The sequence below is a fragment of the Apium graveolens genome, chromosome 7 (assembly GCF_009905375.1).
Source record: "Apium graveolens cultivar Ventura chromosome 7, ASM990537v1, whole genome shotgun sequence".
NCBI classification, from domain to species: Eukaryota; Viridiplantae; Streptophyta; class Magnoliopsida; order Apiales; family Apiaceae; genus Apium; species Apium graveolens.
This window is the reverse complement of record NC_133653.1, coordinates 264393816-264407162: the sequence shown is the minus strand read 5'-3', so window position 1 is coordinate 264407162 and position 13347 is coordinate 264393816. Positions and strand designations below refer to the sequence as shown.

The window sequence follows — 13347 nt, the reverse complement described above, 5'->3', positions numbered from 1 at the left end:
TACTTTTTTAGTACTGATATTAGTAATATATTATATTATATATTATATTACTACTTATAAAATGTAAAATATTATTTTATATATTATTACGGGTTTCGGATCGGGATCGGGTTCGGGCTTAGACCTAAACGGAATAAGTTTCAGGTTTTTGGGTCGGGTTCGAAATTTTATGCCTTAAATATAAACCCGACCCAAAAATGGTTCGGATTTAAAATTTAAAGCCGAAACCGAATCCAAATCCAAAATATTCTAGGTTGGTAAAACCGATTAGACGGGTACTTGCCATCCGAGTGGGGAGTAATCACGTACTATATATAAAAAGCCCAATATCAAATTGTCACAAAACTGAAAGGGCCCAATCACAATTAGTCTCATAGATATAGAACCCTGCAGTTCTGACAGTCAGTTTCGTTAACATGAGCTCCAATCAAATCAATAACAGTGGTACGATGTTTAGAAGACAAGCGAAGATTGTTAATTCGATTGACAATGATTGTCCTCGATTGAATAACAACAACAATTCTTTGGTTGTTAGAAGAGCTCGTCGCTTTTTTAAGTGGGGGTCTGGGAAGATCAAGTTCATTCCAAGGGTTCCAGTTCCAAGGATTACTAATATTAGTTGTCGGAATAAGAAACGAAAGCATAAGTCCAGGCTTCCGGGATTTTTTCACTCGCAGCTCCGAATGATGAGAGGTAATTCTAGTTCTCCTGTTCTGAAAAAGTCGAAAAAAGCGATGAGTTTAGAGAAACCTAAGTATTTGATTAATTATCAATTTACTAGTAGTAGTGGTCCGGTTTTGAAAAGGCACGGAAACAGGCTGCGTATTCACGACTTACCTAAGGAGCTACTAGCAGAAATTCTTATTAGACTGCCGGTTAAAGATATCTTGCGTTGTAGGTCCGTACAAAAGTCATGGAATTATTTCGTAATGTCTCCTGTGTTTATCAGCCTCCAATTAAATTATCAGAAGCAAATTGTTACCGGCATCTATAATCCTCATTATCCTAAATATCTTTTATTTCATGAGGATGATAGTTTACGTTTAACAGTACGTTTTGATGACTTGCAATGTGAAGAGTATTGCAAACTTGAATTTCTTCCTGGTTTGCCTAATGATGATGTTGATGTCTGGTTTGCTCTATCTTATGGTTTAATCTGCATGTCAACCATACTTTTCACTAGTTGCGATCATATGCGCAACATCTATCTATGGAATCCTCTCGTTAAGAAATACAAAACTCTTCCCAAATCACCTCTTCCCTCTACAAAAAACCGTCAGGCTTGGGAGGCTTTAGCTTTTGGCTTTTTACCTGAAGTCGATGATTATGTTGTCATACATATTATCAAACCTTGCTTGCCCCCACACCCCCACTCAGTCATCATTGGTGTTTATAGTCTAAAAACTAATTCTTGGAAGAAATCAAGTCAAGATAATGTATTTATTTCGACAATCATCAGTGATCCTGACAATGTTGTTTTCATTAATGGGGTTGCATTTTGGGTAGGGGTTAATTCGGATAAGCAAAGAACACTTTTGTGCTTTGATACCAAGACTGATATACTCTGTGAAATCTCATTGCCAGACTGGGTTGCATATCTGCCGCTTGTTCCTGTCATTCATCAATTTGGTCAATCTATGGCTTACTTCGTTTGGGATGAGGAGGTAAATCATTTTGACATGTGGGTATTGAAATACGATCATATAGATGAGTTTACGTGGGAGAAGAAGATGTGCGTCACTCCAAGTAAACATGTTGAGGAGGAAGTCCTGGGTGTAAGGAACAACGGTGATCCAATCTTTGCAAAATCTAATAATTTGATTTCATATAGTCTTGAGAGCCATCAAGCAAATGGTTTCGTTGATTCATGGGATCGTTGGACTTCCAATTCCCCATACAATGAAGGCAATAGAGCACCTTATTATGTCATTAGGCCTTTTGTGGAGAGTTTGGTTTTGCTTAATGATTGATAAAATTGAAAAAATTATCAAGTCCGAAGCCTTACTACTCCTAAAACTGAGCTATCGATTTATGATTTTTGTGGATTTTATTTTTTGCTTAATTAATTTCAGGGCAATTGATTTATGAATATGTCTGATCATGTTTTTTTGTTTAATTATTACCCTCATTATACATGATAGTAAATTAGTAACAAAGATTGATATACCAAGTCAAATCTCATTTCTCAATCTGGTTGCAATTTTGCCACATGTTCTAATTATTTATCTATTTGGTCAATCTATTGCTTACTTTGTTTGGGAGAGGGGACTAATTTATTTTGACCCGTGGCTGCAAAAATATGATTTTGTAGACAAGTTTACGGGGCAATGAAGATGTCAATTAGCTAAGTAAAGATGTTCGGGAGAAAGTCTTGGGTGTAAGGAACAATGGTAAACCACTACTTGCAAAATTCAATAATTCAATTTCATATAATCTTGAATGGCTTCAAGGAAATGATTTTGGTGATTCTTGAAATCGCTAGGCTCCTAGGTCTCCTTACGAGGAAGGCTATTTACCACCTTATGTCTTAGTCCTTTTGTGGTGAGTCATATTTTGCATAATATTGATTAATACAAGTTATCGATTCTTGAGCATTGTTGAGCAAATGACTATATGAATGATGTGGAATTTTTTTTGCTTAAATATTTCATCATTTCAGAGCAAATATTTTTAGAATATTTGTCTATTATATATTTTTGTTTAATAAATTCCGTCATTATACCCCATGGCTTTGCTCAATAATAATGTTAGAATTCTAAAGTCCATTTGTGACAATTGTGAATTTTGGTATTATTTAGTTGTTACAAAGGTTTATCAAAATTGGTCTTGGGTTCTAATGTTTTTGTCAATATTGGAAAAGGCAATGAAGAGTTGATTATTTTCTTTCATTATTGTAAATGGGTAAAATATAATTTCTAACCTCACTGATTTATTGCAAATTCAGAATAGTAAGAGGTAACTTATTATTGATTGCTGGGAAATTGCATCATGCTGAAATGAAAAAATCACTGATTAAAGCTAGAGAAACTATATATGTATATATATATACATATCCATCATGGTGATTATTCTTTCAGGTCAGAGAAAATTTTTAAATCGGGAAGCTAAAGACATTTGATGCTCAAGCTGATTTTGGCTCCAGAGGTAAAGATGGTAGCAAACAGAAATGTTGTATAGCTAAATCAAAGTTTTATGTTATTGTTGGTATTTGTACCCAGTTAAAGGAATGAAGACTTTCTTATTAGAAAATATATGTTTGATGGGTTTGTTAATTTTGTTTAGAGATATTCAAAGTAAGAGCATATAATTGCATGCGAGCTTGGAGTATCAATTTCCTGTGGATTTTTTATTCAAAGTTAGAATGTAGGATTTTTATATTATTTTATTAGTATCCTTCACTTATGTACTGTTAATTAATTTTGTGCCTGTAATATGCACCATGTCACCAGTGGCACAGTATTGTCTTCCTCTTCCTGTGTAAAATTGGTAAGATTAAATATATCGTTGATCAACTGTGCAGCTTGTTCACTTGAAAATGATTATTTAGTCTATTTCCAAATATGCTTGCCAGCAGTATGACTCTACCAAACGTTTATGTGGGTCTCTTCAAATCTACACTTATGTGTTTTGTATTTGGATAGTATAGAATATGACTAACTTACACGAGCATTGGAATTTGGAAAAATACATTGGACACTTGGACATAGAGATGCTTCAATTTTCCAGCAAAATGTTGAACTTCTAAAAATTACATAAGCCTAGATGAAAATCAAGTGTAACTGCAAATTGTATGATAGGGTGACACCTTGATTTGCAGTTGTAACTGCTTTATTGGTAAAAAAAGTAAGTTAAAGCAATTACATCTTTCTTTTCCCATTATTATATGTATACATATTATGACTCTGCTTCAAATTATAGTTTTTAATAAGTACTAATCCTGTTACACTTGTGTTCTGTCTTGTAACAGCCTTTTGACATTCAAATAGTTGAAAAATTGCAGGAGAACAAGTGACAGTATAACTCTACTGGCAAGATACCTGGTTTCGTTCTAAGGTGTAAAATATTGAAACAATGTAAGTACTCCACCTAAACCTTTTCCAAACATCAGATTCAGGAAGTTAAGAAAAGTAGTTTGCTGTTATCAATCCTCTGTACTTGTGTAGAACATGTTTTTTTGTATCATAGTGCAGGCACATGCAAGGTTGCTCTCTTGAAGTTCCCATTACTATAGCATTTTAAACCTAAAAAGCTATAATAAAGTGATCGATATGCAAATTTATTTGGTTGTTCCTTGTCTTATGTTGTGTTGGTTGCATATTATATTTATATAGTGTCGCTTTCTTTTATATTTGAAATTTTGAAGGAGGGTCAATAACTTAAAAGGTAAAGAATTTATTTTCCAACAGTAAGCATGAAGTTAACCAAGACATAAGCTGCATTCTTTAATTTTAGAGAAGTACATTATAAATATTCAATTACTGTGCACTGAATTTGTACAATCTGCGAGAACTTATGCACTAAAGTGATTTTTTTTTTGCATCATAAGAGTTCATCAAGGACAAAGGGACCTAAATGTACAGTATCATTGATAAATGCATATCTGATACTTTGCAACATTATTGTAAAGTATTTGTTAAATACTAGGCAAAGTGAGATTTTTTTTGCATCATAAGAGTTCATCAAGTACAATGGGACCTACGTGTACAGTATCATTGATAAAGTATTTCTTATAAAATACTAAACAAAAGTGGTCGAAGTAAACATATTAATATTTGTTCCCCAACAAAAGTCCTAAACCATAAATGAAGTTTTTCGATGCCCTCAATCTTTCTTAGAAAATTATCTTTTTCAATAGCGCACATGATACCGGTGAAAATTACAAAGTTAACAAAAATTCCGCACAAATGAAATCTAATTAAATTGTCAATTGACACTTATTTTTTGCCCCTTCGAGTTTGTATTATTGCACTGTTATTAATATTTTTTTTTGCTAAATAAAACATATCAGAGCCAGGTTTCGATCCTGGGACATGTGGGTTATGGGCCCACCACGCTTCTGCTGCGCCACTCTGATTTGTTAAATTGTTATTAATATTTAAAGCTACATCTCTAAAATATACTACTAAATAGTCAAAAAAATGGGGTATATAATAAAAGTAATTTTCAATGTTTTTTTAAATGGGATGACACTTGTTCCCCCAGCTACAATGTTGGAATCGCCCCTGCATGATAGAATCTCAAACATATATGCTTGAATATTGTTTTAATGATATATGCAAGATAATATTTAGTTATTTATTCCGTAAAAAGAACATTGGTAATCCATCCAAGCAAGTTTATCATGTTAAATCTGAAGGGAGAATCTGGTTCAAACATGTATCTCATGGTCATGTATTCAGACTGAGAAACAGGATCCATGAACTAATCGTGTCTAAGTGGTGACTGGCCATAAGAAAGAGACAAAATAAGGAACCATCATCAATGACATTGTAGATTGACGATAGAATATCAGCACCAGGAAGCTAAGAGATTTAGATCGAGCTCCAATGGCTTACATTTCAAATAGCTCTGTCAAATTGACAAGAGGTTTGCGTAAGGTATCTGCCAAAGTCTACAGCTAATTTTAGCATCTTATTTTCAAACCTTAGAACTGAAATTCAGCACCAACTTCAGTTAGATAAAGCGAGTTTTTTATTTTTGATTTGAATTTTAATTCAAATGTATGAACTAATTTGTACCTGTTGCAGTTAAAGAGTGACAAAAAATGGGGGCGAAGGGCCTAAATGCTGATCATTGAAGCTCGTTAGGCTTAATGTGGATGATCTGTTCAACTTGGCTGTAATGGCACTGGTAAAGACCATTACATTGTAGTCGGAACAGGAACTTCACAAGCATACCAGGATGTAAGCTATTCCCCGACTCCTATAGATAGTCTTGAGCCAAGAGCATTCTCTGTCATCTGACGCATTTCATTATGTGAGTTCAGTTAATTTGTTTTATTCGATTATGCAGCATGTTGAATTAATATCTACATGATTTCTAGTAATGATGTAATATTTCTATCCTTGCAACACCATAAAAATAAATTTGTAATCTGTAGTACACTTTTCGTTGGTAGTGGATCACTAGTCACTGAGTTTCTGATTGCTTGTAGTGCTGCTGAGCCTTACATTAAACTTGTCAACCATTTTAATGGCTTGAAAAGGCAAGCTGTTGTAAATCGTTATACAGAATATTAGTTCATGATCATGTTCTACTGGCCTCAAAATACGCTGTAGCTCATTTAGCAGACCATGGTATAAAGTTTATTTCATTCTCCAAATATTTGGATACCAAATATGTGTTCTTTTTTGTTTAAATTTTACATGGATAGAGTTTTAACAAGAAAGAGTAGATGATTATGCAAGTTTCCTTTATATATGTTATACATTGGGTAGAGGTGAGGACTAAGATCTTTATTAAGAGATAGTCAACTATCAGTTTTTGGGAAATTTGAAGTTTTGAATAGGATTCGTAATAAGTTTTTTTTTGACATAGGAGAAAGAGTATGTACCCAGAAGAAGTACACTGGGTGTACTGTTTAATTCTTGATAGCATGTGCATGACCATGTTAATGTCATATTCTGAAATTGTTTTATAAAAACCACTCGTAGATAGATGTCGTAGTAATACAGACTACAATAGAGTTATGTATGTTTTGACGTCTGTATGTGAGACATTGTATAATTGTTAAAAGCACGTAAAATGTAAACTTGAGTGCACAACTCATTTCAAATCATGTAGTTTCTTTTTTTATTTCGAGAAAGTATACCTATAACATTATAATTATGATTAGTCCAATACAGTTAAATGCAACTTCAAACATTTATATTGAGCAACAAGGTAATGGTAATTACGGATCACAGATAATATGCGAAAAAATGAAATTCCGAAGCAAAAGTAGTTTGCACTTTAGATGAAAAACCATCTAATTATCAATGTGGACTGAGGGTTGGTGTCCTGATATTCATCTAATTATGATCATAGTATTTGGAGTTCTGGTAAGTTTCTCATGCAGTCTGATTTTCAATAAAAATGTCCTCTATTACCATCAGTTGTTCTATTCACTTAGTTCTTAGATGAAGAGGGTCGAGACTTTCTTTGGTCTGCAATAACAAATGAAGCTACTTGGTCACATTCTCTTCTGTTTTGTTGGTGTCTGCAGGAAGAGTTTTAAATATGAATTCAAGATGCTTATGTTTGGTGTACAAAGGTCATGTGATCGTCTTTGACATTAATATGCCACACCTTATTCACAATAGGGTGGAACGTGGGGAGTGGGAGTTCAGTCATCAAATTGAAAAATGAAGGATATGCACACCCCAGAACCACACAGGCACTATGATCAGAAAGGCCCTTGGTGGTAAATTCAAATGAAGCTTGAGCCACTCAAAAGAGCCATAGTTCTTACCGTTGCTGCTTTTTCACGCTATAACTTGCAGAAGATGAACTTTCTGCTGCTATCAAGCCATTCCTACCAGGTGCACGGGGAGAGTTTTTAGCTATTAATTCAATATGCTTATGTTTGGTATATAAATCATTTGGGACTTGAGGATCAGAGGTTTGATTGTCTACACATATATAGGCGAATTTGAAGCATCCTGTGATGGCTTAAACTCCTCAAATAAGCATTTAAAGAGTACAGAGTTACTTCTCATTGTTTGGAACAAATTAATCCTGCTGGGTTTGACTTTGTAACATTCACCTGGCAGCATGTAATGTATCCACTTACAAATTGGTTTAAAGAAGATCGTATAAATTTTCACAAGGTGATAATTCAACATCTTTTGAAATGGAGCAGGATTGTGTTGCAGAAATTTAGAAAATTATTTTTTTGCACATACATATTCCTACAATATTTAAAAATATATTTGTCCCACGATATTTAAAAGATATATTTTGGCGATTTTTTTTCTTTTAAAAGAAGTTCGATAAAATGCACACTATTATTATCATTTGGAAAATACACGTTATTTTTGTGATTAAATAAATGTCGGATGTTAGAGAAAAATGAGAAATTGTCGTACTGGCTTTGATTCTTAAGTGATATAAAGAAATATCTGATTTTTTTGACGAATGCAATGATACAAAATATAACTAGGTATGGAGTTACAGAGAAGCAATAAAATGTCTGCAAAGTATCTATGAAAAAAATATATACTTATACTATTTTACAAAATATTAAGAAATAAATGAAACGTAACAAAAAAGAAAGTGTTTTAAATTATAACATATCTAGGAATAAATTATAAATACACGAGGTGACTTTTTTCACATACATCTTCGTAATCATATTCATGTATATCAAATTTCATACAAAATATAAAATTCGAATTTTAATAGTCAATGTTAAAGTCAAACAAAAAACAATTTCTGTTTCATATTTGAGATGGCGCCTTTATTTAAGCTCAAAACTCAGCAGAACTTGTCAATCCTCTAAGAAAATTTCACAACTCTCACTCCAGCGGTGATTGCGATGCGGTTTTTTTCTAAAATTACAAACCAAACCGAATATACAGTTTGATCAAATGTATCTTTCAGTGTAAATGTATCCTCCTCCTCCTCTGATAAAATATATCTTTCAGCGTAAATGTATCCTTCTCCTCCTCCATCCTTATATAAAGGATGTAGTTGTGGGAATTGAACTTGAATCTTTACCTACACTTGTACCACTACATCATAATATCACATGTATTTTTAATGATACTATTATATGACTGTAGTAAATAGTGAACATTTTATTTAACTTTAAACGAAGTTAATAGATCACATTTGTAGAGTACATTTTAAATAATTGTACTTAAAATATAAGGTTAAACATAGTACATAAACATATCATTAGCTTATTTATTAATCAACTTTTAATTAAAAATAGATCTTGTATCTTTCTAATAAAAAAGAAATTCAAATATACATAAAATAATTGTTTTAAGAAATATTGAAAATCGATTAGGTTATAAATAAATTATCAACATGTGTACTATATATTTAGACCGAATATAATTATAAAGAGTCGACGTATTTCAGTTTATTTCAAATTCAAAATCTGAACTTGACCCATTTTAAAAAATACTCGAAATATAACTACATTCCAGCCGAAAAGATGTCATCACTGTCTATGATTCGTAAATTAAAATTACAATCTCGACGAGAATATCTTACTAAAAGATCAAATATTTGAAATAATCTTATATTAACAAAAAAATTATGTTTGAGGACTTTACAGGATCAAGTCAATTGATAAAATACATCAAACGTACTAACTTTACCGCTAGTATATTATTGTTTTTGGAACTTGATCCAAATTCTAAAAGTACTCGAAACTTTACATGAAATTTCACAAAATTTGTTAAAATTACGACAATATGCCAAATTAGTTTCTTTTTCACATTTTACTATGAAAAAAGAACGATCATCATAACACTGTTCAATGATGATGAATTTGTAAAGTGTTAATCCCAAAGTATTACTTCATTTCATTCTTTTTTTCTAGAAAAAAAATAAATTAACCTACAACTATAAAAAAATATTAGATTTTTCATTGATTTATGTTATTAGAAAAATGTTAAGAAAGTTGATGATTCATGAAAATATAGATGATTTCTTGTATAATTTGATTAAAAATATATTTGTATTCAAATATTTGTGAATGATATTTTAAATTTTACGTGATTGTTCAATTTAGTACGATTATTTAAAGTAACCATTTAAAAATCATGGTAATCAATCTTTTTTTAAAAAAAATAGTTTAAATGATCACTATTAATTAAAAAAGCTAATTTTTTATTCTAAAAATTATCGTACAAATATTTTGAATTACTTAAGTATTTAGAACTGTTTGAATAAAATTTAAAACTATACTATATAATGACATTTAATTTAATCCATTTTATAACAAATTTAACTGATATTTATAAAAATTCTATCAGATTAAAAAATATTTAGTTTTAGGAATGTAATATACAATGTTTTCAAATTATTATTAGAAGAATGATTAGAATCACTAATGGAATAAATTTGAAATTGAATGACAATTTTAGTAAAAAATTTCTCCAAATTCTTAAAAAACTGTGAATATCAGTAGTTAGTCTGTACAATCATGGTTATAAAAATGGACCAATTTTTCAAAAATCACCGATAAATCGTTCAAAAATCAGCCAAAAATATTTGCTCGATTTGACCGATTCCCGATAAATTATCCAATTTTTTTAAAAATCGTCTGATAAATCGCAAATCGATATCTCAACCGAATAGTTCCGATTTTTGAAATCAGTAACCAAGTGTAGAATATTAAAATTATTTTTATGTTATAACCATGATTGATGGTCGTTTGAGTAAAATTAGAGATGGACTTTTGTTAGTGCTACTACGAGTAAAATTTATAAATAATTTTAATTGATTTATTAGATAATTATAATTTTTGAATATTATCAATGCATGTTATTAGTAATCAATTGACTAATAGATGTAAATAATGATAAAACATGTATAATAATAAGATATTTAGCAAAAAAATAAAAAAAAATCAGCGTAATTTACTCGAAAATATAACAAATAATAATTTACATACATACACATGCATATATTACTTTATCTTTACTAATTATAAAAATTCCATGTTAATGTAATATTCAGATTTTTTGATACCCTAGAAGAGAACGACATAAGTCTTTTATGTTGTGAAAGTAAAAATGTTCTACTGAATCTGAGATTTAACGTGTTAAAACCTATGTGGATTATGCTAATTTTCATATTTAATGTATTAAAAATTAGGTGAATTAGGTCAATTTTAATTGATAATTTATGAACATAACATATTCTAGAAACCCACTTAAGAAATAAGATATCTTTTGCACTTCGTTGAACTGACATAAACATTATCGATATCTTATTTATTATCATTTTTTCAATTTATTACCCACTAGGCACAATATTTTTTAGCTCAGTGCTTTATATATTTCAGGGTCGTTATGTGTGTTAATGCTTAGTCTATTTTTTGTGAACATAACATGACTTTCTCTGAATTAAGTTTTAATCTTTCATTGTAAACGTACATCGACTACCTTGTTTATACTCATTCAGTAAACACAGATTACTCGACACAAACAAGAAAATGTATAATTTGCTTAATGAGATATATTAGATACGTTGTATCGTCGGTATTCTCTTACATGAAAATCATACATATTGACAAAAAATCAACTTGTATTTTATATACATGAGATGTTGCACAATATTCACCAATAAAAAATTGTAATTACATTAAACAAAAAAATCTCCAAACTGACCTGTGCCTCGCACGGGTTATCATGCTAGTTAGACATAAGGCATGAACTTAAGGATTAATCCTCGTTACTTTATTCCTTTCAGCATGGCAGTCTAGCAGTGTCCAAAGTGATATCACACCTTCAAAAGTCCCAAATGGAGTCGCAACAACATATATTTTACTTTTAAACATCATTTTAAGAACACTTCTACTGTTCTACATTAAAATCGTCATATATAAGATGCACAATTTACTCTACAATACAGAACACTAACAATAACATTTTTAGAATACACAACTTTCCATTCACCCCAACAACAAGAAATAAACATCTTTCCACGGAACGGAATTCCCAGTTGAGGATATCAAAGACCTTATGAATATCCAACTTAATAGCACAACGAGGGGCTGGCAACCTCCTGTGCAACAGCCTAAAGCTTGGAATTATAGACAGTTATGTCAGAAACCTATATTCAAAGGCTATCGTCGGTTGAATGAAGACACTCGACCGACCCGACTTTTCCAAATGCCCACAATGTGTTCCAATTTTTGGCCTTTCACCAACTATTCTTTGGCCTATCCTTCACGAGACCTTGTAACCCTGTTTCAATGATAATCACGACACAAAGCTTGTGCCAGCATTATATTATCACTGATACTACGCTTTGGAACGAATACTAATTGTGCTTGGCTGATAAGAAGATGCATTAGAAATCCATTTATACATGACATTACAACAAGAAATGGTATGGAAATGCTGTTACATTTTTGTTATACTTCTATACTTAGGGACAAGTGCAATTCCGGTAGCATTCACTATTTTTAGTGCATTTTAGTCTTTTGGCATTAGTTTGAAAGTATTAAGATGTCCTCAGAAGTGAAAGGGCTGACAATGATATCAGCTACAGTTGTAGTTGAAGACAACCGAGGAATCACCCATAATAGACTTAAAATAGTTCACTGTTGTGTTAGCAATTTCATCATACGAAGTCACTAAATTCCCCAACTCGTCTTCTAGAGCGAGAATTTTATTAATATTCCCCGATCACGACATCGAGTGAAGAAGAATTTGTTATTATCGTCACCTTTGTTTAACCAATTTACTCGCGATTTCTGTTTTAGAAAAAAAAAATCCTTCTCAAGCGCACAACGAATTGTTTGACTTAACTTTGCTTCCTCCAGTAAATCCTCTCAGGAAGGAGACAAACCAAGGTTAAGCTTAAAATTTGTTAGAGACAAAACGAGCATCTACAACAGTGGAGTGAAGATTACCCACATTACAATTCAGCACAACCATCTCCTTTACTTGCTTCAGCTTAGATGTTAGAACGAACCAAGGATCTCCTGTAACTTCAATCTCCCAAGCCTTGACAAGAAAATCTGGAGCATCAAGCAAATGTGCAACCATCTGAAAAGGTTTTAACTTCTTTTTGGCAACCCCAACCAAATAGCAGGCGGATTATGATCTGACGGTCCTCGAGGCATATAGGCATTTTTCCAAGCCAGTGTGCCTTCACAAGAACCCTATCCAATTTCCTATGAGTAAGATGGACAATATTAGAGTCCCACCAAGTAAATTCTGCACCTATACAACGAAGATCTGCTACACCCAATGAAGTAACACAGGCTTTAAACTCCCTCATACTAACTGTCCAGACAGTGTTACTATCAAGAGTTTCATCAATCGAAAGACAAACATTGAAATCTCCACGTATACACCAAGAAGTATCAGGACCAACATCAGAAATCTGCAGCTTAACATTTTCTAGTTGACGCCAAAGTAGTCTTTTGGAAGGAAACAAAAAGAACTCGTACCTGCAAAGAAATGGGATTCCAACCCCCCAAATACAACCATTATTCTGGAACATTTATTAGAGCTCAAAAAATCTTTTACCAAGGCTAACTTGCTGTTTAGCCCTCGTACATTGTAGGAACAAAAATCAAACAACATAAAAAATATTATGAGGGTTGTAGGGACTTCCCATATTTTTTTAACCTTTTACGCTGCTTACTAGAAAATCTCCTGTTATTACAAGAAGGCT

At 31.9% G+C, this 13347-nt stretch overlaps 1 protein-coding gene across 18 annotated transcripts; it reads left to right on the top strand.

Annotated features, from left to right (window-relative positions):
* Nucleotides 1-359: 359 nt before the first annotated feature.
* Nucleotides 360-7815, top strand: LOC141671175 (F-box/kelch-repeat protein At3g23880-like). Of its 18 annotated transcripts, none has more exons than XR_012554990.1 (7): nt 360-693; nt 2312-2390; nt 2483-2541; nt 3078-3144; nt 4001-5597; nt 5748-5976; nt 7205-7815. XR_012554990.1 is itself a non-coding variant. In XM_074477328.1 (7 exons), the coding sequence occupies exons 1-2, from the start codon at nt 417-419 to the stop codon at nt 2329-2331; spliced, it is 1392 nt and encodes a 463-aa protein (XP_074333429.1). In that variant the 5' UTR covers nt 360-416; the 3' UTR covers nt 2332-2390; nt 2483-2541; nt 3078-3144; nt 4001-5597; nt 5748-5976; nt 7205-7815. The 18 variants fall into 18 exon arrangements, 17 of the variants coding, with proteins under 17 accessions (XP_074333429.1, XP_074333423.1, XP_074333417.1 ...); XM_074477328.1 differs by having other exon boundaries at nt 360-1788; XM_074477322.1 differs by having other exon boundaries at nt 360-2390; nt 4001-4073; nt 5494-5597.
* Nucleotides 7816-13347: the final 5532 nt, after the last annotated feature.